Raw genomic sequence first — 22,419 nt, 5'->3', positions numbered from 1 at the left:
TCTATCTATCTATCTATCTATCTATCTATCTATCTATCTATCTATCTATCGCTGTCTGTCTGTCTGTCTGTCCGTCTGTCTTCGATTTATATATAGATGATTTGCAGATATGATAAAAAAATGAACCCTCACTAAAGCAGTGACATCTGTAAACATTCAATTTTAAATAATACAATACCTATACAACTTATTAGAATAAATTAAAATATTAAACACATAGATAAATGTATCCAATGTCTTTTATAATTCAATTAAATCTGGTACAACTATGATTGTGTCCAGCTGTCAAATCACAAAAGAAAGTGGGTCACTAATTTATGCCCGTCATTGTTCACATGACCTCACTGTTTACTCTGCAACCAAACGTCTGTTCCCGCCTACTAGCTTAAATCTGATTGGTCTTTAAGCTGAATGTCGCTTTCTCATTGGATATCCTCCTGTCCGGCACAACACTTACAACAAGTTTATATGTGCGGTCTGAGTTGGTTGTTATGGGATTGACACATATCTCTGAAAGTATGTTAAAGTTATTCTTCTTTTGTTATTCTTTCTCCAGCGACTGTCTTGAAACATGTTATATTATCTAAGTTGTCGTGTCCCGCTACTGTCACGGTAATTTTCAAAGTGTCTGTCAAATGATTATTGTATCAAAGCTAAGTGTAGCGTCAGGGAGAGAAGCGACAAAGGCACAAAAGTAGACTTTTAAAAGCTTCCCCTGTCAAGTTTGTATTTTTGTCTGTTGCTTTTTGGTGTTAAAATGTTCATATGTGTACTGCAAGGCCTCAAAATTGGAGTTGTAAAACTGTCGTTGTTGTTTTTAACTCCACTCACGTTAACCTAGCTAGTTAGCCGTTAGCATAACAAACCGATGTTGACTTCATACTGAATACCTGTGTGTTAAAATATTACTGTGGCTTATTTAGCATCGTTTCTTCGAGCATGACAACACTAAATGGATGTTATACCACATTTAATGGTTTGTTTAGTTCCAAATACTGTAGCTAACTAGTAGTACGAGGTTACCAGGAATGGACACAGTAACATGAGTACATGTACAACATCCAGTACTGTGTGCTATAAATACTGCCACTGTCAATGTGTGGTGTTGATACAATTTTGGTTATTTTTGCAGCCATACGTTGTGGTTGTAGTGCTTTAAGGACATCCATGTTAAAGTAGAAATACCCTTCCGAAATGTCCTAAAATTGTCATGTGCAATTAAGATTTTTTGCATTTGCATGAAGTCAGCTCATTTAAGATGGGAAGTTCATCTCATGTTTGACCTACAGACAAATTTTTTCTTGCATAGTAAAGCTGCGACACAGAGCCATTATGTACTTCCCATAGAAGTTTTAATCAGTTTTGTTGTTTAAAAGATTTAAAGGTCTTTATTGCCATATGCAGCCATAAGCAGCCTGTCAGTGCAATGCATTTCTTAGCTCGCTGTGTCTGGAGTTTACACTCATTCATCTACTCCTACATGCGGAGTTAGAGAGATTTTTAATATACAAAGAATTTGTGCAGAAAAGTATGTGCATTACGTATGGCACCAACGATCCAGATGTGTATATACAGTAGTGTGTATTGTAGTTTAAATTTCCACAGCTTTTGATGTACTTTCATCAGCTGGGTGATGTGGTGAGTGCAGGTGAAGCTTAATTTAGTCAAACTTAATGCACATTTTTGTTGATCAAATTGTCAGAAATATCAGAAAAAATTGCAGATTTCTGTCTGTCAGGTCACATATTTGAAAGGTACAGACTTTGTAGATGAACCAGGATCAGTGTCCCGATCCACATTTTAAGCAACAGGGGTTTTGCCTCTTTTGTTGCGCTTGCACATTGGTATTCAACTCCCCACTTCAGTAAATCAAAAGTCTGGTATTTGCATCCCTGTTCATAATTGCCTACATAAATTACGGGCTTGCTTTGTCCTTCCATTTATGTGAGGATGTATTCATTTTGAAATTGTGCCATCATTGATCATTGTTATCATTCGTCGGTTACGTATATGTGATATATACAATAGCTACATTGGCAATACAGTTGTTAAATGTAGATACAGGGATATAAATCATTGTGTTTGACCGACTTCTTGATCTTCATCGACAAGGTGAATTTCCTTGAGGTAACATATGCTGTCAGTTGGCCCTGTGTAAATATAGTTGAACATCATTTGGCAGTGAACCCGTCATCACTGTCATTAATGTGTGGTGCATTTGTTTGAATCAAATGCGTCCGTCTGTGGCACTAATGGAGTACATTGCATGTGTTCATGTCAGTCTTTTGTGCCAGACTGATTTGGATTCACTGATTCAGCAGACTGGATGTGACCCTGTGACCTCTGGTTGCCAGGGAGCGAGCGGCGGGACCATGGCTGCTGGGGCTACAGTCGGGGAGAGCCAACTCCAGAGGATTATCCGAGATCTGAATGGTACGTCAGCTTTATGTGTGTGTGTCTATTTGCGTGTGAATTCGCTGGCGGCAGGCGTTTATTGACTGACATGGTTGACTGAGCAGAAGAGAAAGAAGAGCTAGAAACGTGTGATTGCGTGACCTCTGTCTCTCATCTTTACACCTGGAACTATCTGACCTTTCTGCGATATCAAGTCATTTCGGAAAACAGGCATTTGACCTCATGTTGGTGTGGTGAGGGTGTGGTGGATGCCTCTGTCAGCATGCAGCGAGACAGAGAGTGCTTGCTGAGGGTGCACCCATCACGGGTGTCCTTTCAGTTTTTGCGATGGATACGAGGCAAGTTTTTAATCTACAATTTAGCTGTACTTGAAAAGGGTAGCAAAGCAGAAATTATGGAAAGGGAATGGATGATTTGTGTGTGTGTGTGTGTGTGTGTTAGCAAAATGTCCTAAACTTGACATTTTGATTTCTTGCTTCATTATTGATTAATATGTTGGCTAAATTTAAACTAGAAAAACAGCCAAACAATATCTGTTAGATGCTTATGTCTTATGCGTGTGTGTGTTCTGAGGTAAACATAAGCGCTACCTGCTTTGTAAGAGAACTGTTACTGTCACAGATCTGTCTTCATATTTGAAATGTGTGTCGATTTCAGAGGCTGTCGCAGAGCTCGCAAAGGAATACAAAGAAAATGGGGAGCCGATCACAGATGACAGCACCAATCTGCACAAATTCTCCTACAAACTGGAGTATCTGCTGCAGGTTGGGTTCTGCTCACGTTATTTCACCACACCTAATAATACTGAGTGAACAAGTGAATATCTGAATAAACTACTAGATTTCCAGACAACATTCTGCTAATTTGAAAACTGCACAATTTGTTGAACCCTAGTTCTTGAAGAAATTGTCAAACTTCTGCAGGTGTAAATTTTGCATGATGGAAGATTCAGTAATACTATTTGGCAATAACTCCTCAATTACTTAGTTTTTTTTCTCTTTTGATTGCTGACAAGTAACATGTTGAACTGTTTTGCACTCCAATTATATTTTTATCTCAGTTTGACCAGAAAGAGAAGACCACATTTCTGGGTACAAAGAAGGACTATTGGGATTACTTCAGCGACTGTCTGGCTAAGATCAAAGGAGCCAACGATGGTATTCGCTTTGTCAAATCCATCACCGAGGTACGATTTTGTTGTTTATGACACTACTTTTTATGTTTCTGTTTAGAAATTAATACTTTCAATACATTTAATATTGAAGCATTAGTACTTAGTAGTGTATTGTTGATTTTATTGTTTACATATTACTGTACAGACAGTTGCATTGTGTTTGAAGGTAAAATTGGCCTTTTTTTAAAAGTTGATTCAGTAGTACATGTTTTTTTTTCTTTTTTACTTTGTAGTCTTTAACTTGTGGAATATCTCAGAATGTAAATAATCACTTTTCAAAGACTCCCTGTAAAACAATGTCTGTTTTTCCTTTGATAGCTCAAGACATCACTTGGGAAGGGAAGAGCATTTATTCGCTACTCCCTCGTACATCAGCGACTGGCCGACACTCTGCAGCAGTGTCTGATGAACCAGAGAGTCACCAGGTAAAACTGTCAGAGCCCTATGAAGTCCCTCTCCAACATTTATTTTTTCTAGAGATAAAGAATAATGGGCTGTTGTTGAAGAGTTGGTAAACAGATGAATGGAAGAGTTGGACCGATTTGTTCTGAATCAGGAAGATTTTTAAATAGGAGTGGAGATCATTGCCACTGCCCGAAATAGCCAGGTTTGGCATTTTGACACCGATTCTCATTTACGATTTGTGCTTGAAAATTAAATGTTGATGTCGTGTTTGACCTTATAGTTTTTCTGTCGCAACTGTTTGGTGCTAGTGACAATTTCCTACTGAAAGATAGGCTTGATTTAGAGGAATCTCTTTATTTTCTGGCTGAGATGTCAATCTTTTTCACATTATAGGATGAAAATCTTCTGTTGCTGATTATAGTGGTTCTTGTATGTGTTACGGTGTCTTCTCCCTCACCTCTCCCTCCACAGTGACTGGTACTATGCAAGAAGCCCTTTCTTGAAGCCCCACCTTAGTGTTGACATCATCAACCACCTGTATGAGCTCAACGAGGTCCAGTTCGATGTGGCATCCAGAGGTCATGATCTTGACGCCTCCTGGCCAACTTTTGCAAGGTAAGAAACAGGACGAATCATGGAAACAAAATATAGAGGGCATAAAAGCAATACAGAATGTTAAAAATAGAAACAGTCCTTCCTTTATGCCTTCCTGGTGGTAAATCAGGCTGTGTGACATTTACCAGAGTTTGAAGAATCTGATTTATTTTGATCTACAGGAGAACACTGGGAAGTGCAAATTCACCTGGTCACATGTGGAAACCACCCAGCCGCAGTTCCAGTATTAACAGCCTAGCCAGCACTTACTCCCAGGTACGTCACGTATGTCTCTAATAACTATAATTTTAAGATGACTACAAGGTGTTCCTCACTCCCTCCGTTCTTCTCATGTTTCCCTTGTAACCGTCTAGCAAGCACCTGAGTTCCCTGCTAGTCCTGACTACGGTCAGAGTCTGCTGAATGACCTGAACGAGTCTCTGCCCGCCTGCATGGAAGATGCCAGCGCAGTTGAAGACCTTCGTCTGGAGTTGGATCAGTCCGAGCTGAAGCAGCGAGATCTCCTTGTTAAGGTGCAGCAGCTCGGTGAGGAAGCTGCTGAGCTCAGGAGGGTAGTTGTGGAGCTCCAGAGGCAGCTGGATGTGTCGCTTGCAGCTCAAGAGAAGCAACAGGGTTTGCAGGGAGAGCTCAGGGCTGTTCAGGGGAGAGAGGAGGCTCTGTCCAGAGAGGTGGAAGCACTCAGGACTGGGGAAAAAGCCAGGGAGGCTCAGCAGCTCCTGCTTCAGGAAAAGTTGGCAGCTGCTGAGGGGAAGAACATAGAGCTCATGGCCAAGTTGGACGGCGTTCTGAATGAGAAGGGCCAGCAGGCAGCCAGTTACTTTGATTCAGCGCAGAAGATACATGAGTTGCTGGACAGATTGAAAGAGGCAGAGAAAGGAAAGCTGGAAGCTGTAGCTGAGGCGGAGGAGAAGAGGAGGCAGACGGAAAGATTAGAGGGGGAGCTGAGAGACAAGGAGGTGACTGCAAAGGATGGTGAAGCAAAACTTGGAGCATTAGTGACATCTGTGTCTGACGAGAAAGCCAAGTTAGAGGCAAAAGTGGAGGAACAGTGCAGTGCCCTTGACAAGCTGCAGGGAGCTTTGACACTGAGAGAGAAGGAGGCGAGTAATCTACAGAGGCAACTCCAGGACCTCCAAAAATCTTTAGAGGAGAAAGAAAAAGACCTGGAAGAGGTGAAAAGGAGAGCACAAGAAGATAAAGATGAGATGCAGAAGAATGTTGGGGTCTTGAAAGAGTCTTTAAAAGCTGAAATTGCTGCCCTTACAGAGCAGATTAAGAGTAAAGAGGCCGAGCTAACCTCCAGCCGTGAGACACTACAACAGCTAGAAACCAAAAACCAAAGCCTGATCTCCGAGAAGGACAAACTTACCACCAGCTTTGCTGAGTTGGAGGGTAACGTTAAAGAACAGGCCACGAAGATGGAAGAATACAAGACGCAGTGTGCCAGTCTGATGGAACTGAATGAGAAGCTGCTGACCACAGTGAAGAGAAATGAGGAGTTGAAGAAGGAGATGGCAGAGAACAGAACAGTGCTCGAGGCTGAATTAGCAGCTCTGAGGGCTTCTGAGAAACAACTGAGAGGCCAGCTGGATGACACCAAGATGACGGTGGATGAAAAGAGAAGCGGTTGCGTGAAGAGAACCGCAAACTGGACGAGAGTCTGCAGCGAACTGCCCTGGCTGCAAAGCTCTCGGAAACCACATCAAAGCGACTGGAGCAGGAGAACCAGAGTCTGAGGGAGGAGCAGGATAATGTGAAAGGAGCTCTTAGCCGCATGCAGTCAGATTTGAAGAACGTTCACGGGCAGATCGGAGATTTGGAGAAGAACTTAGGAGCTTCACGCAAGAATGAAGCCAATCTTCAAGAACAGCTCCAAGCCAAAGCGGCTCAGCTAGAGAGTAAAGAGAAGGACCTTGTTATGTTGCAGTCGAGGATGAAGGAATTGGAGGCCAAGGAGGAGGAGCTTGAGACTGCAAAAGCCAATGCAGAAGCAACCTGTGCTCGACAGACAGAAATGATTGAAAGGGTGACCTCTGAGAAACAGGTGATGGAGAAATCTCAGCTGGAGAGGAGTGCGGTCCAAGCCAAGGAGAACCAAGAAGTGACTGGCAAGTTATCTGTGGTTGAAGGCCAGTTGGAGGTTAGCATGAAAGAAGTGTCCAGGCTCCAGGCAGAGGTACTGGACCTCAGGGTGCAGGTGCAGAGATCTGAAGAGGAAAAGCTGAAATCCAAAGCACAGCTGGAGGTGACAGAAGCCCAAAGAGATGAGCTCAGGACTCTGACCGAGCAGCTTAAATCCCAGACTGAAGCACAGAATAAGAAGCATGTAATGGAGCTCATGGAGTGCAAAAAGAAAGAAGAGGCGCTCGCTCAACAGCGTGATCGAGAAGTAGCTGCCCACGCCGAGCTGGCTATCTCTGCAGCTGCCACTCGACAAGAGCTGGCCACCTTCAAGGCAGAAAACGAAAGGGTGGCTTTAGAGATCAACGAGACACGAGAAGGTCTGCACAGGGCAAACACTGAGATGGCAGAGCTGGGAATAACCATCTGCAAGCTGAGCGCAGAAAAGGAAGAGGCCAGAGAGCACTGGGCAGGGGATGCTGCTAAGATTGAAGAGCTGGAGAAAGACGTGGAGCGACTAGAGGAGTGCATGAAAGAACTGCGACTGGAGAACAGTCGCCTGAAAGAGGAGCTTACACGGAAGGAGGCGCTTCCTGGGACGATCACAGAGCTCCAGGCACAGCTGGAAAAGACCAAGACTCAAGTGCAAAGCATCAAGGACTCCACCCGAGAGGAGATGGACGTGGTCAAGTTCCAGATGAGCTCAGAAAACATGAATCATCAGGTCCAGTTAAAGGTGAGTTAGACAGAACCTGCTAGTTATGGCTTGTGTTACACCAGATGATTAGGAGATAGAAATGTCAGTCCATGGATGGATAGGTAGATAGAAAGATAAGGGATTAAACCTGATGACTTTGATGTTGACATCTGACATTTGGACGGATTTGTATGAAGTTTAGTACACATATTTATGCTCCATCAGGATGAAATCTAATTATTCTGGTGTTTCCCGGACGTTTTCACGTAGAGCCATCCTTGCATCTGTTTGCCCAACTCTTTGAATTTATGGTGAAAAGATAACACTTCAAATTTAGATACTGAACATTGCACTGTATCCCCGATTAGCATAAGTATGTCGGCATTGTTATTTTAAGCTGTTTGCATTTACTTCAAAGCAATAGAAAGAATGTAATTGCCTTCTCTTCCTCTGATATTTCAGAGTGCGAATGAACAGCTGGACAAGATGAAAGTCCAGCTGCAGGAGGAGCAGAAGAAGGCGTCCATCTTGCAGGACAAAGTGTCTGAACTTGAGGTTTGTGCCTTTCAAGAGTCAGTGAGTCGTGGCTGAGTTATCACGCTGGAAACACATTGGCAATAATTTTCACCAAAAAAACCCATGTACTGTTTATTTAAAAAAAACTATAGATTCTGGTCGAAAGTGCAACATCATATAACTAGCCTGGAACAGACACCTTTATTATTAGCAGAAGTGATGCATAAAAAGAACCTAGTAGCCTAGTTCAGTAATAGGAAGTAATGAGAGATAATTAATAGGGACAAGAATATTGTTTTATGGATCCCATGTGATGAAAATCTATTTTTATTGTGTTTTGAGGTTGTTATAAACTTGGAGGTATAAAACAAAAGCGGTTCAGATATGAAGATGTCCACTTCCTCAACTCCCTTGCAAAACTAGTTCGCCTTCCAGCAGTGGCAGTAGGTTTCCAGGTCATAACAGCCCATTTAGAACAGCTCTAAAAGCACGACTTATACAGTTATTGGGAAATTAACCGTCTTTGCAGTATTTTGAGCTGAAATACTGAAAGACGTAGTGTGGAGACATGTTGATGAAAAACATCACATTATGGGACCTTTAAAGTTTATGTAATAGTTTTTTTTTAATTGTATTTTATTTTTTTATTTTTTACAGATAATGAAAAGCTTTGACTTACAAGAGCAGTTTTTTTATTTTATTTTTTACTTTGATTGGTGAAGGTGGAGTAAATGCAAAATGTCTGGGCTCCTAATCAAACGACAAGCTCACTGAATTGGCATTCAGGCCATAATTTTCCTCTGTGGTTTGATGTGTTTGCGTAATAGAATTGAATCTGAGAGAGGTTTAATTGAGGGGTTTGGTTGGGTCATTCCATAAGTGGTGAATTATGTTGTTGTTTATGTGTCTATACAGAAGCAGAAAATAGATTCAGAAATTGATTTAGAAATACACAAAATCTGAAAATGAAATGCCACTCAGAAGTGCGTCGGACTCAAATTCATTGAGTTTAGTGTCTTTAGGAACCATCAACAGCACAGAACAGTCCCTTAAATCATTCGTAAAGGTGTCAGAAGTGTTTTTGCTGATGGATTTTTTTCTGTTTTGTTTCTGTTGAAGGCTGTGAATGAACAGTATTTGCAGCAGACCGGGGAGAAAGATGTTCACATCACAAAGACGGAAGCAGCCGTTGGCGAGAATGAAAGCGAGCTTCAGCAGCTCAGAGATGCGGTCACCAGGTGCGTTCATGACTGATAATACTTGTGAATTTGATTGAAAAGAATGAGATGCCAGCTGATTTTCTACTCTGTTCAGTGCTGAAGAAGCGCACCTGGTTGCTCAAAAGCTCTGTGAGGAATTGAAGCAGAAACTGAAAACCGCAGAAGCCGACAGACAAAGCCAGATTCTGAAGACGACTGCGGAGATCGATGACCTGAACAGAACCAAGACCAACCTTGAGGAGCGACTCATCGAGCTCATAAGGTGTGATGTGTCTCTATTAGGCTGAAGAAAGGTGTTAAGCGTCATTTTCTCTTTGGAATTCAATCACCTTCTTACACCTGGTTGATGTCTGCTCTTTGATGGCGTGTAGTTTGAGTTGCATCTTCCAGTAAGAGTCAGAGTCCTCTGATGTTGACAGTGATTTGGGAGAATTAGGTCTGAGATGCAGGATGAGAGGGAAATGCTTCTTTGAATGCTGGGATAATTTACCCAAATCAGATGTGAAAGAAACGACTTTGATGGAGACGAGAGCTGGCAAAGCGCTGCAGAGAGGTGTGGAGTGTGGAGCAGAGACACTACTGAGGAGAACAAGAGCTTTTTTTTGTGCAGCGTTCTTTGCTAAACTCAGAAACCACAGCAACCTCGAAAGCTTTCACGCTCTGCATGGGATGAAATACAACAATGATTCAGTCAGCTCCCCTGGGATGTGCACATGTGATTTCAGTCTTTTGTGCTCTTGTATTATGCATGTCTTTATTGTGTTACTCAGTTGCATCTTTTGGGGAAATTAAGTTACCTCCACTGTAAATGCAGCATTTTGGAATATAATCACAGCAAAATTCAAATACACCGTTTACAGTTTATGCTGATTTCTTTTGTCTCTAAAGCAGCTTTGAAATATGGAGCCTTCAGTGTTTTAACATCCAACAGTTGCAATTGAGGTGAGTTTTTTTTTCAAAATCCAGGCCAAAATTTGACATGAATTTTTTTTTTTTTGCGATCCATCAGGGACAAAGATGCCTTGTGGCAGAAGTCGGACGCTCTGGAGTTTGAGCAGAAACTGCGAGCAGAGGAGCGCTGGTGGTTGGTGGATAAAGAGGCCACGCACTGTCTCGACTGCCAGGGTCAGTTCACCTGGTGGATGCGCAGACATCACTGCAGGTGGGCTTTTATTCAACCCCACAGTCAGCTGTACTCGCTGTCTTCTCGTGTCTTTACCTGCTTTAGTTTGATTTTCAGTCTGTATACAGCGTCCCTGTGTGGTTTAGTAAGAAATTCAAGTTCTAATATGGATGAAATGTGTTTATATATTTCGTTATTCGTAATCTTTTAGACTTTGCGGGCGCATCTTCTGCTACTACTGCAGCAACAACTTTGTAATGACCAAGCACAGCACGAAGAAGGAGCGCTGCTGCAGGGACTGCTACACCCAGCACAGTGCGGTGGTGGAGAGGTTCACAGAGGCAGAGCTGAGTCCTTCAGATGTTCCTCCTCCTCCACCTGGAGCTGGACCTCAGCCACCTCCTGAACCAGCTCCTTATAAACCCACTCCCAGGGTCACAGGTGAGAGGCATGTTGAGAAGGAAAATGCATGCTCACTAATGCGTGCTACCTCCACAGCTTCACACTTTGCCCAGAAATGGGTGGTTGCTCCCTGGCCCTGTTGTTGTTTTTCTGTGTGTGAACTGGAAATGTTTCAGCAGAAGTGAAAAGGCGGACTTTGTTTTCATTGAGGAACAAGGACAGAAACTTTCACTGTACGATTCCTATTCAGTGGACAAAAAGGGAACATGGGTGACATTTATGTTCAAAGGAATGCGCAGTTTTACTTTCAATCTAAAGAAACAAAAAATACAGAGTATTAAATCGATTTTTTTGGGTGTTTTTCCTCTTCCATACATACATTACGGTTACTAATCCTCTCCTCTGTAGTATTTTGGTCATCTAGTCTGTTCATTTCATCTGTTTCTTTCCAGTTTCGGACCCCTGTAACCGATCAGACGATGGAGTTTTCGACATCATCACTGAAGAAGAGGTGAACGGCGTCTACGACAGTGACGCCACCTCTCAGACCACAGGAGGTTCCCTGGAGGGGGAACAGGACCGACGGCAGCCAGGAGCACTGCATATGTGAGTGTAGCATTCATGGTGGTGCCGGTGGTTTTTCTGAGGTACTATGCGACTTTATCATTAACTGGTCAGACTCTGCTGGTGAAGCTCAGCAGCAGTGGTCAATGAGTAACACAAACATACCACAGAATGGAGGATGTGCAGCTGTAAATCACTAGAGAGACTCTTCGTGTCCTTTCTGAAGCTTATAACTGCTGTGACTGTGCCTGTGTTATTGTTAAAAAAAAAGACAATAAATGCAACCTTGGTCTACTACTCTGTCTTTAAACACACGTGTCTCAGCAGCAGGTACAACTTGAGATGTTACGGAACCTGCATTGTTCCATATTATACTGAAGGATGTATTTTCTTTTGTTTTCGCTCATAAATGAAAAACGGAATTACAAGAACAGGGAAGTGTCGCTCCCAGAGAATGTCACAATATGGAGCAAACCACTATTACGTGTCAAAAGTAAATGGAAACATTCACAATGACCCGTTGGTTTTATTGGTGAAAAACAGCTTTCCTATCCGTCTTTGTGCTATTTATGCAGCAAAGATGTGAAACTGCTGAGAGTCAAGGTCATTGTCAATGTGAAGCAGAATGTGTGCGAAATGAGCTTAAATGTGCCAAAACACTCTTGTTGTCCATTAAAATGCGGTGACGCTGATGTTTAGGTAGAATTCAGTCAGATTTAAATGTGTAGCCAAAACATACTTTCAAAAACAAACCAGTGCTGCTCCATGAAGCAAACACAGGCTGCACAAGTCTCTGTAAGAAAACAACCTAATTGTCAGTGTTAATGTGAAGCATAATGTGTGTGAAATTAAGCTATTGAGCTTAAACATGCAAAAAGGCTCCAGTGGTTCATTAAAACGCAGTGACACTGACCTTTAGGTGTAATTTAGTTGACTTTAAATGTGTAGCCCCCAAAGCATTTTCAGAAACAGACCTGTTAGCATGAAGATACTGCAGTGATTCATGTTGAAGAAAATAACTTTGCTGTTTAAGAGTTTCTCAAGAGATTTCAGAACTTAACAATATTTTTTTGTGTCTTGTGTTTTCCAGAGGCACAGGAGATGCCACCGCTGATGAAGAGCATGTTCCCACTGTTCAGGATTCAGAGATCAACCTCCTTAAATCAGGAGAAATCACGTGAGTTCTCACTTTGATGTGTTTCACACACGTGTGATTGAAGTTCATTTATGAGTCCCTCTCAGAATGAATTTGTCCTTGCAGGATGGCTGTCCCTCTCAGCATTGATGATATTTCTGAGTTTGGCGACAGTACCAGGGAGCTCTTCGTTAAGTCCAGCTGCTACAGTGTCATAACTGTTGCTGTGGGCGACTGTGGCCCAACCATCTGCTGGATGTTTTCCTCTGAGCCCAAGAGCATCTCCTTTAGTGTGGTTTACAGGGAATCCAGTGACACTCAGATGGAGCAGTCGAAGGTATGTGCAGTTTTTACGTTGGTGAAAATGAACAGTATGCAGTGACGTCCATTTTATTTGAGGCCCTTGGGACTGCGGTATAGAGGCCTAAACAGTTTTTCAAAGTTCTGGAGAGCAGTCATCAGACAATGCTGTTGCATAATTTTAATCAAAGTACATCACACGGCTGAATAAAATGTTTCTCAATTGTTGCACAACTAAAATGCCAAAAGCCCACAGGTGGCAATTGAAAAGCAGAAGTTATTTTCGTACACAATGGGGCGAATCTGTATGTGCTTTCATGGATGCTGCCTGCAGAGAGCGGGGCCGCTTCGCTTGATCTTTCAAATGTTACCGACTGAGGAAAACCACTGCAGGTTGACAGAGTTTCTTGACAGGTTGAGGTACAAATCCTTTACTTGAAATGTCGTGGGTTGCAAATTAGTAACGATCTTTCATTTGATATTCACATCCCTTCACTCTTTTGCCAATATTTAGTGATGGAAATTTAGTTGGAAATCTAAATATCTTTGCAAGATTTTATGAATATTTATGTCATGACTCTTGCTGTCGAGTGTAAATGGTTATGGGAGATGATGTTAAAAATAAGTATTATAGGTGATATATATATAGTCTCGAGCAAAAATGTATGTTTCCATGGAAACACCGCGTACATCATGGCAATCTTTAGTTTCCAATGATTCCTATAAGTCAGAGTTTTCAAACATGGAATCACTGAAACTCATGCATTTTGGTTTTCTCGTTGATTAATTATAGATCTTCTGGAAAAATTACAGAACAAACAGCAATGCTAACATTTAGCTTAGTGTCCCAACATGGACAAAGGAAATGACCTCTGGAGAAAAACTCTGTGCTCAGATGAAAGAAAAATGGAGATTTTGGAAATTCAGAGTTTTAAAAGTCTCTGAAAACCTAAGATTGTCCTCATATACACGGTCTTTCAAAGTGTCTGTAAAGTTTTGTTCACCGCTGTGGTGTTGGTGACAACTTGAGACCAACTCGTTTCTGTTCTGCTCTCAGGTCCTGATTCCTCTGACTCGATGCAATTCCCATAAAGAGACAATTCAGGGGCAGCTGAAAGTCCGACACCCCGGCCTCTACACACTCATATTTGACAACTCCTTCTCACGGTAACATCCAATGTTCTCGTCCTTTATGGCAGAAGCTTCTAAATCACAGATTGGATTATCTAGAGATCTTTTCCTCACAGTCTGTGTGTGTTTAGTCGTCAACATGGCTGTTTGATTCGCCTTAGTGGCTCTTTTTGGAGTCCCTTAATGTAAAAATGTCTTCCAACAGGTTTATCTCCAAGAAAGTCTTCTACCATCTGACTATGGAGAAGCCTGTGATCTACGATGGAAGCGACTGTCCCTGAAGCTCCCACAGCAGCGTCGCCATGACGTCACTGTGGCAGCTAAAGGGGAAACTGACAAAATGGCAATTCAGTTCTTTATTTTTCATCCTTCCTTTTTAAAAACCAAGTATTTTATGTTTACAGAAATGCTCTGTTTTATTTAACTCTGTGGTGTTTTGACGTGCGCTCCTGTTTTTGACTGCGGCCCAAGTAAAGGTTCTTAAGAAGAAGAAAGAGGTTTTAGAAGGAAACTTTTATGCAACTTTTAGCATGTACACCAAGTAATATATTTACCTTCATTTCATTCATTTTGTAGTCTAGATTTTTCTGTTTGTCCGTAGTTGTGGTGGTCTTCAGTTTGGTTTGGCTTCTCTTTTCCCACATATGTTGATGGGAATCCAAGCTACTGCAGGGGGACTCCAGAAATATCAAATCTGATAAAAGACTGTTGGCAGATGGCAATTATTTCTGTGCAAAAAAAGCTGTCTTGAAGACACAGAAATATTTGAAAAGGAAATGTAAATTCACAGCCAGTTATACATGTTTTGTGCGGTATTTAAATCAGACGGTAGGAAAAGTGCAGACAGGTGGTTTACCTGCCGTGACAGCGTGACTTGTTTTGTCACATTGTCTTTGTGTGCATCATCCTGGTAAAGTGTGATCCTGGAGACACCTACTGTAGAACTATGATAAAGGCAGTCGCTTAAGGACTTTGCTGGACAGATTTAGTTAACATGGTAGCGTCACAAACATGCCAGAGAAAGCCTGGAGATTTCACAGGTGTGAAGTTAAGATAAAAATGAAGAGCTTGAACATGGGTTTGGTCTGACCCATGAGTACTGACGGCTGATGATAAAAATCTAGCAACAACAATGCAGTAGTGACAACTGAGCGTTCATTATGTGGAACATTGAGCGCCGCGACTGATGGGATTCAATGGCAAGACCGACTCTAGTTCAAAACAATGAACTTGGACAGCTGTGCTTGGGCAAAAATCCTAATCATTTATTGACTAATAATCAGTAACACACACATAGGTCTGAGTATTTAGACACCAAAGGAATCGCAGTTGATATTCACTCACTGTTAGAAGTCCATAACAGATTTATATTGTGCAGCAGCTTGTATTTGTTTTCACACCACGCTTTATTATAGGTTAAAGTAGTCATTGAAGAGCACCAGTGTAATAATGTACTAATACCTAATGAGTACTCACAGCATCAGCATATTGCCCATCCCATCACATAACAGTCTGTGGTTCTTTAATCGACTTGTCTGATACATTTTATTTGCACTTTGCCAGCACAAGATGGGCAAAAAAAGCAGTAACCAATAACTGGTCTGAGAGGGGAAAAAAAACAGTTTCTGCTTCATAACAAAGGAAAAGCACTTTGTGCAAATCTCAGGAGTGGGACATTCAACTGTCCTCCAGTGGTAGCATGTCCTCAATTTTTTTGAAAATTCAAAGGAGAGAAGAAAAACTGCCATGTTGCTTTGTGTGTGAGGAGACCTGCACACCAGCTTTCTCCATCCACTTTATATGTAGGAGCTAATCAAGTGTCTGACTGTGTTATTACAATGACTTTCAGTTGAAGTAAATTACTGATTGTCGGCTGAAGAGCTGCTGTACTATCCAAGTGCCTTTTGATTTTAATTGCCAGGGATTTGTTTGCTTTTGTACATTTCACTCTTTGTTATCCTCTCAGAACGTGACCCTTCGTAGGGATTCGTAGCATTCTGTAAACACTTTTTATCGGCATTTAAATCACATCATGCAGAATTTTTTTTTAGTAATACCATTTGAAAGGATTTTTTTCTTTCAGTTTTCCTCTGAATCTCTGCAATCTTTTTGTCATATTATTAGAAAACATTCTTCTTGTGCCCTCAGCGATGAAATGAGTTTGAATACTGTGTGCTGGTTTTAATATTAGATTTTTGTTTAAAGCAAAGCAATAAGAATGAATTACCGTTCAGATACAACCCTACACTACTTAGCAAGCAATTAAGCTGCTTTTCTAAGGGTCTGTTTGCCCTTCAGTCAGGTCTCTTTTATACTTCTGATGGATGCAAATTCTATGCAAAGCCTCATATTTTCTAAAAAGCTGCACTTTGTGATGAATATTTTTTAAATTGTTACAATATTCTGTGTGTAAAGTTTATACTATTGTTGTCAAATAATCCACTCGCTGACGGATCTTTTTAAAGATTGACATGATTCACTGCAGCAGGTGTCGAGTATAACCAGCAAGCTGCCGAACAACCAGTTCACACAAATAAATTGTGATGGTGTCTCTGACTTCTTCTAACTTGTTTGTTTTATTAAACGACAGCTGGAAATGTCAGAACAAGATCTAAACGTCATCTCTGCCTCTCATTCTGATGTCTGACATCTACAAAGAAGTATGTTTGCTGTCTGACAATACCTTAAACTGAGCTCTGTCTAAAAGGGAGATTTCCTTTTTTTTCTTTTTTGACAGATGACAGAGAATAAAAGCTTTTGAAATTTGATGCTCTGCCACAAACCAGGAATTATTGAGGGTTATTTTTGCTTCAATGTGACTTTGCAATGCAATGAAACAACCAAAACTTTAGATTTATATTGAAATACATTTTATCCAGATGAATCCCAAGAGCTTCAGGGATAAAGAAACTGTTTGCTCAAGACTTCTTATGAGAGAGGCCTTTTCAGTTATTAAACTCAGCTTTTAAATGAAGGATCTTCATGACCTGGATGACTGAGAATCTACAGAGATATTTCAATAAACTTTAATATGAAAAATAATGCTTTGACATTTAAAAGGAATCAGTAGTAGTATTTTTTTGCAGCATGAAACTAAAAACACTATTTTCCAATGAAATCCTGAGACATATGTAATGTTTGTATGTGTTTATTTGTCTCTTTGTCTGTTTGTGGGTGACAGTCTAATTGGATAAGAAGAGATGTGATGAAACCGCTGTTGAGCTCTGAAGCTTGTAGGTTAAACAACGAGCTGGTGTTTGACATAAAAGATGTTAGTACAAGTGCAAAAACAACCGCATACTGTTTATTCATCTATCCAGAACATGTGCTAAGATTTATACAGAATGAACAAGATAATAGAATAAGCTGTAGGTTGTAGATGTCTTTGGTAAATAATATTTAGGATGCAAGATATAAATAAACACAGAATCAACAGTGTGGTGGTGTTGGGGTGGGTGTTAATTCAAAGCGTGTTTTTATGAAAGTAAAATGTAGCATTATTAGCAGTTTCTTGGCTGTAGTTGATATGCGAAATGTGATTTAACTATAGGGCTTGCTTAAGGACAGTTTCCGATTGAGGCTTTTATTGTGGAAAGCGAACCATAACTTCCACGTCTGTATTGTCGTTAACTTGACGGGTGAGTTATTTCCACCTGGAGGCAGCGCAGCATCCCAGAGTGAGTCTCTGGAAAGCGCCACGTTTGGACTCTAAAGCCGCCAACATGATCTGTGTCCACATCAGACGGATGTTTCTGGCTCTGTGTTTGGCTCCAGCTGTGAGTAATTTACTTTAAATGCTTGCTTTTGACAAAAATAAATATATTAAAAAAACAGCGATAAATGACAACTTGAAGTGTTTTGCCAGACGTTTTCTGCTGGAAAGCTTAATTGGAGGAACTATTTCTGAGACAGCTGCACTCAGCTGACACTGATGGATTCTGTTTATCTCTTTTATTTTTCAAAGATGACTATTTCTTATTGTCCAAACCTGCATTTTATTGAATGTTATATTCTAAAGGACTCTGCAAATATACACCAGATGTGTGCATGTGTGTTTAGACTGAAGGTCGACTGAATTTCTTTTTTTTATGCCAAAAATTATTAACTAAATAATGATTCATTAAAACACATTTTCAGTAAAATTTTAAATATTGGTGTAAAAATGTAGAAATAAAGAGCTCAAATGTATTTGTATATATAAGCAGTGTTAAAAAGCTACTAATAGAAATGAATAACTATCAGACAGTGAGAGCACAGATAGAGAGGCAGCTGCATCAGAGCCATGGTAGCATATTTTTAGATGTATTTGTCAATCATTTATATTAAGTAATGATACCAATAATTAGAAATAATTCATTGAATATCAAATCAGAGAAGCAGATAAGCTGATCAAAACCAGCTTTAGATGCAAAATGACAAATGTTTCATGTGAGTCTATGTGATTTGTTGCTGTATAAACTGCATGTAAGTACTATATAAATAAAATATGTGGCTTAAAGCTCTAGAAACTTTCTCCTCTGGTTCTAATTGTGAATGTTTGCTGGCTTTACATTGGCTCTGGTCCTCTGAAAGTCTTCCAGGTTGGACTTTAGGAAATTGTGATGGATGTTTTTCTGCTGTTTTCTGCCATTTTAAAGATCACATCTGAGTCACAATTCCTGAAGAAAAACAAACCACAGATGGATGAATGATACAAATAATTACTAGTGTAGCTGCAGCGCACTAGTTTACTCAGTTACTTTTTATCTTGAAGAGGGGTTTGTCTGTGCGGACTCCAGTGTTTATGCATTCAACACTGAAATGTGGAATACTTGGAAACATATGCATGTATATTGCCAGGGCCGTCTCACTTTTAGTAGCCTTCTGGTCACAAATTTGCCATTTGTCAGATAGATTGCATTTCTGGCAAGACCGGTAGCATTTATAATTCTTTTTTAGCGTCTCTGGCAGACAGTCATTAGTTAATCTTTAGCAGTGTTGCCACAAATTTGCAACAAGGTCATATGTGCATTAGATTTGTGGCAAATGTTTGATGGATTTCTGGCTGATTCAGGTAATCTGTAGCATTTTTGCAGCAACATATATGCAGAATGAAGTAGTAAATGTGTGTTTTTCCACTCCTGCACACACTCATATGACCTCCTGAATTTGCTCTTAATTGAAATCAGTAAAGTTAAAATAACTGAAGGATTTCTTTGCCACTATCATAGCTATTATATATTAGAATATCACATTATTTATCATCCACAGTGTCCAATTTTCTTTGTCCAATCAACTGTGAAGAAGTATGACAGCCAACAAATCCTACACATGTTTGCACAATCAAAAGCCGACACTCACAACAGCCTTTTCTCTTTTTTAATCAGCTGCTTTATGGAGCTATTGCAACACATCCACCTCACTAATTTCCATAACGGAATAGAAGCAGCCGACGTGAAGCAGGCAAATGGGTGGTTTGATGATCAGCGTGCCAGAGAGAGAATAAGAACAGGGCACACGCTCATCACCGGGTTCCCCTCCTCATTCTCTGTCACTGCTCAGGACTGCAGAGCATCATAATGAACCACCCATAAAACACGCGCGTTTCAAAAGGGAACATAATCACAACAAACAACACCCATACGACCATATCGTATGGCAGGTTTTCAGTCCGCTGAATGTTCGGGTATGATTGAAATGTTGCACTTTAACCAGCAGCTGAGAGAAAAACAAAACACAGAGAGCATAAAAAGATGAAAATTGGCTGCATGAAAAAAATGATATATGAATGTGGATGTTATTCATCATTAGAGCTGAATCTGCTCGCTGCTCAGTTGTCTTTTGATGCTGTATCATTTGAATAAACAGCTTGACATTTTGGGAAATATGGTTCTTATTATGCCTTCTAGGCAAAAGTTAGATAAGATAAGAAGACTGAAGCCACTCTCACATCGATATTTAAACCCTTACAGAACCAGATGTTTGTGGCAGATTTGCAGCAAATTTGTTTGTGATTTGCGGTGCTTGCCAACAAGTTATACCGCAGATTTGCTGAGGTAAACTTCCTGCAACATTTTGGAAGTAAGGAAATTGGGAAACATGTTTACCTCTGGTTTACCACCACAGTTTACCAGGACTGTTTCACTTTTCTGTTCATAAATTTGTCTTTAGTGGCAGAAAGACTGCATTTCTGTCAATACTATGGGTGTTTATAGTTCTTTTTTTAAGGTTTCTGGCAGACAGTCATTAGTTTATCTTTGGCAGTGTTGCCACAAATATGCAGCAAGGTTGTACGTTCATATGTGCATTAGAGTTGTGGCAAACATTGGATGAATTTCTGGCTTATTTTAGGCAAAACTGTGGCATATTTGCAGCAAATTTGTGGGTAAGATGCAGTGACTACATTATTTTTCCAACAAATGTTGCCACAAGTTTTCTGTGGTAACCTTCCAGCTATATTTTGGGGAATTGAGGCAGGGCAGTGATCAGGTGGGCCACCCCGTGTCCATTACTGATACTCCGATTTCCGACGCTCCTGAACGCAACTTCGTTGTCCGACTGCACCAAAGACGTTAGTTTGATCTTTTGATCGTATTTCGTTTGGATTTGAAGAAACTTTGAAGATGTCTCCTGATGCCGGAGGAGAAGACGAACAGCTTTGTACCTTTGCGGTAAGAAGACTGCGGCCGTTTCTCAGTAGGTAACTCTCCGTACCTGGTTCTCACGTACTCGTGAAACGTCATCATCGAGCCTGCATCAGACCAGACTAGTGAGCATAGATATGAATCAGTAGATAGATATATATCTATGGCTGCAGCTACCAGTGGACAGGAGGGTTTTATTGGAGGAAGTCAGACACAGTCACACAGAAAAACATTAGAGCTCACACTGAAACGGAGCTACAGCTCAGGATTTATTTTCAAAGCAACATGTGTGACGGTAATAATCCGTGCCAGAGCAGACCTCATTAGCACTTCCGCTAGGCCGGCTAACTTCCGGTCACTCCATGGATGTTGTCTGTAATGTTGCCAGAATATGGATTAATTTTTCGTTTGGGCTTGACAAAAATATTCAGAGCAAGTGGAGCAGCTAGCTAACGCTTATTACAGTTTGATTTACATTTTCAAAGTCACATTTTTGAAATTATGTAATTTTTCTGTAAAACAAATCACGGCTTTTATTTTGTCAGAGAACCCTGGAAACGTTGTTTGTCCGTAATTCCGCTAACTTGACTGAACGTGGGCTGCAGTTCCCGTTATTTAAACATCAATATGATGCATAAATGCAGATGGACTTCATATATTTCACTATGCAGACATTTTTATTGATGTCCAGTATATTTTATAGACATAAACATATTTGATAGAAATATTACAAATGGATTTCTGTTTCCTCATAATAAATGAGTTAATGCCATGAAATGTTCATCAGTGATTCATCTTTAGTGTGAAACTTTTACTTTCCACCTATGTTTTTTTTTAAATGTTGGTCATTTTAAAATCTATCAATACCTGGTGAAAGTGCAGCTAAAGTTAAGTTAGCGAAACTATGGATAATAAAGTGTTATTTAGACTTTATTTATTAATTAAGACTTTCTCCAGACCCCTCTCAGAGTGCATCCTTCCGTTGTCTCCAGGAGATGAGATATTAATGTTTTCTGTTCAAAAGTTATTGTGGCATTTTATAATCATGCCGGGCGGGGACTGTATTGTAACTGTCACTTATCAGTTTGAACCACCGGGCCTCTAGGGGGCATAATTGCATCAGGTATTGTTTTTTTTTGCAGTCCGTGCTCATATGATGACGCTGCCTCAGCCAATGATCAGCTTGACAGGAAGCGCTAACAGCTTCATTAGCGCGACAATGCTAGTCTCTTTTCACCGTCTCCAAGTTCGTTCGTAACCCTTTGAGTGGCAAAATAAGTGAGTAAAGATGCTGATAATATTGTTGGAGTGTATATTTGTAGTTGCCATGATACATTTGCAGTGTTGTGTCAGTCTGTTTTTATGTTTACAATAATAGTCGCGGTTTCAGGCTTTGGGGTAGTTTAGCTTTGATTCAACTTAAGTACCTTATTGCTTACCAGTGTGATGACCCTCCACCTGGACACCAGGTGTGTCTGTTCCAGTCATCACCCGATTGAGCCACACCTGCGATCTAGTGGCTCAGTTGCACTTAATCTGGCCCACTTCTATTCAAACTGGCTCTCTGACAGGTGCTGCTGCTGTGTGGAGCTCCAGTAGCATGGTTTTGGGTTTTGGTTTTGAATGCCCATGTGGTTGGTTTGCGTGGCAATAAACTGTTTTTAGTCGCCGCACCATTGCTGTCTCTTGGTTTTGTTGCGACTTTTGGAGCCGAGTTGTAACACCAGTCACCTGCAGCGGTTTTCTTATGTAAATTAATCCGTACTTACCTGTAATACTGATGTGTTTGAAGTTTTAAGCAATTTGTACTGTTATTGACCAGCGCATTCTGTATGTTTATTTCAGTTTCACACTTCTCTGTATTAAAATCCGTTCAACTACCACACTGGCCTGTTCCTTGGAGGGTGCGGTACAGGGGAGAGTTTAGCTGGCTGTGAATCCCAGTATAGGACAGGAGTCACACTGGGTGTAACAGTAC

The 22,419-nt window shown here is 40.7% G+C and overlaps 2 protein-coding genes across 4 annotated transcripts in view; both read left to right on the top strand.

Moving 5' to 3' along the window:
- The first annotated feature begins 454 nt into the window (after window positions 1-454).
- Window positions 455-16,374, top strand: LOC110957668 (FYVE and coiled-coil domain-containing protein 1-like). The gene is given in 19 exon segments (XM_022203814.2): window positions 455-516; window positions 2,282-2,433; window positions 3,073-3,179; window positions 3,476-3,601; window positions 3,908-4,014; window positions 4,466-4,609; window positions 4,771-4,864; window positions 4,963-6,223; window positions 6,226-7,466; window positions 7,890-7,982; window positions 9,063-9,181; window positions 9,258-9,425; window positions 10,173-10,325; window positions 10,498-10,727; window positions 11,141-11,294; window positions 12,343-12,429; window positions 12,514-12,724; window positions 13,745-13,854; window positions 14,024-16,374. Coding segments are annotated over 18 exon segments (4,542 nt in total). The 5' UTR covers window positions 455-516; window positions 2,282-2,372; the 3' UTR covers window positions 14,100-16,374.
- A 181-nt stretch (window positions 16,375-16,555) lies between these two features.
- The window catches only part of ghrhrl (growth hormone releasing hormone receptor, like), a 30,208-nt gene continuing 24,344 nt past the window's right edge, over window positions 16,556-22,419 (top strand). For all 3 annotated transcript variants that reach the window (XM_051947240.1, XM_022203816.2, XM_022203815.2), the window contains exon 1: window positions 16,556-17,594. In XM_051947240.1, the coding sequence (XP_051803200.1) occupies window positions 17,541-17,594 (54 nt within the window). In that variant the 5' untranslated portion in view covers window positions 16,556-17,540. The remainder of the gene's footprint in view (window positions 17,595-22,419) is intronic.

This window comes from Acanthochromis polyacanthus, chromosome 4, assembly GCF_021347895.1.
Source record: "Acanthochromis polyacanthus isolate Apoly-LR-REF ecotype Palm Island chromosome 4, KAUST_Apoly_ChrSc, whole genome shotgun sequence".
Lineage (NCBI taxonomy): Eukaryota > Metazoa > Chordata > Actinopteri > Pomacentridae > Acanthochromis > Acanthochromis polyacanthus.
This window is presented reverse-complemented; position numbering and strand designations above follow the sequence as displayed.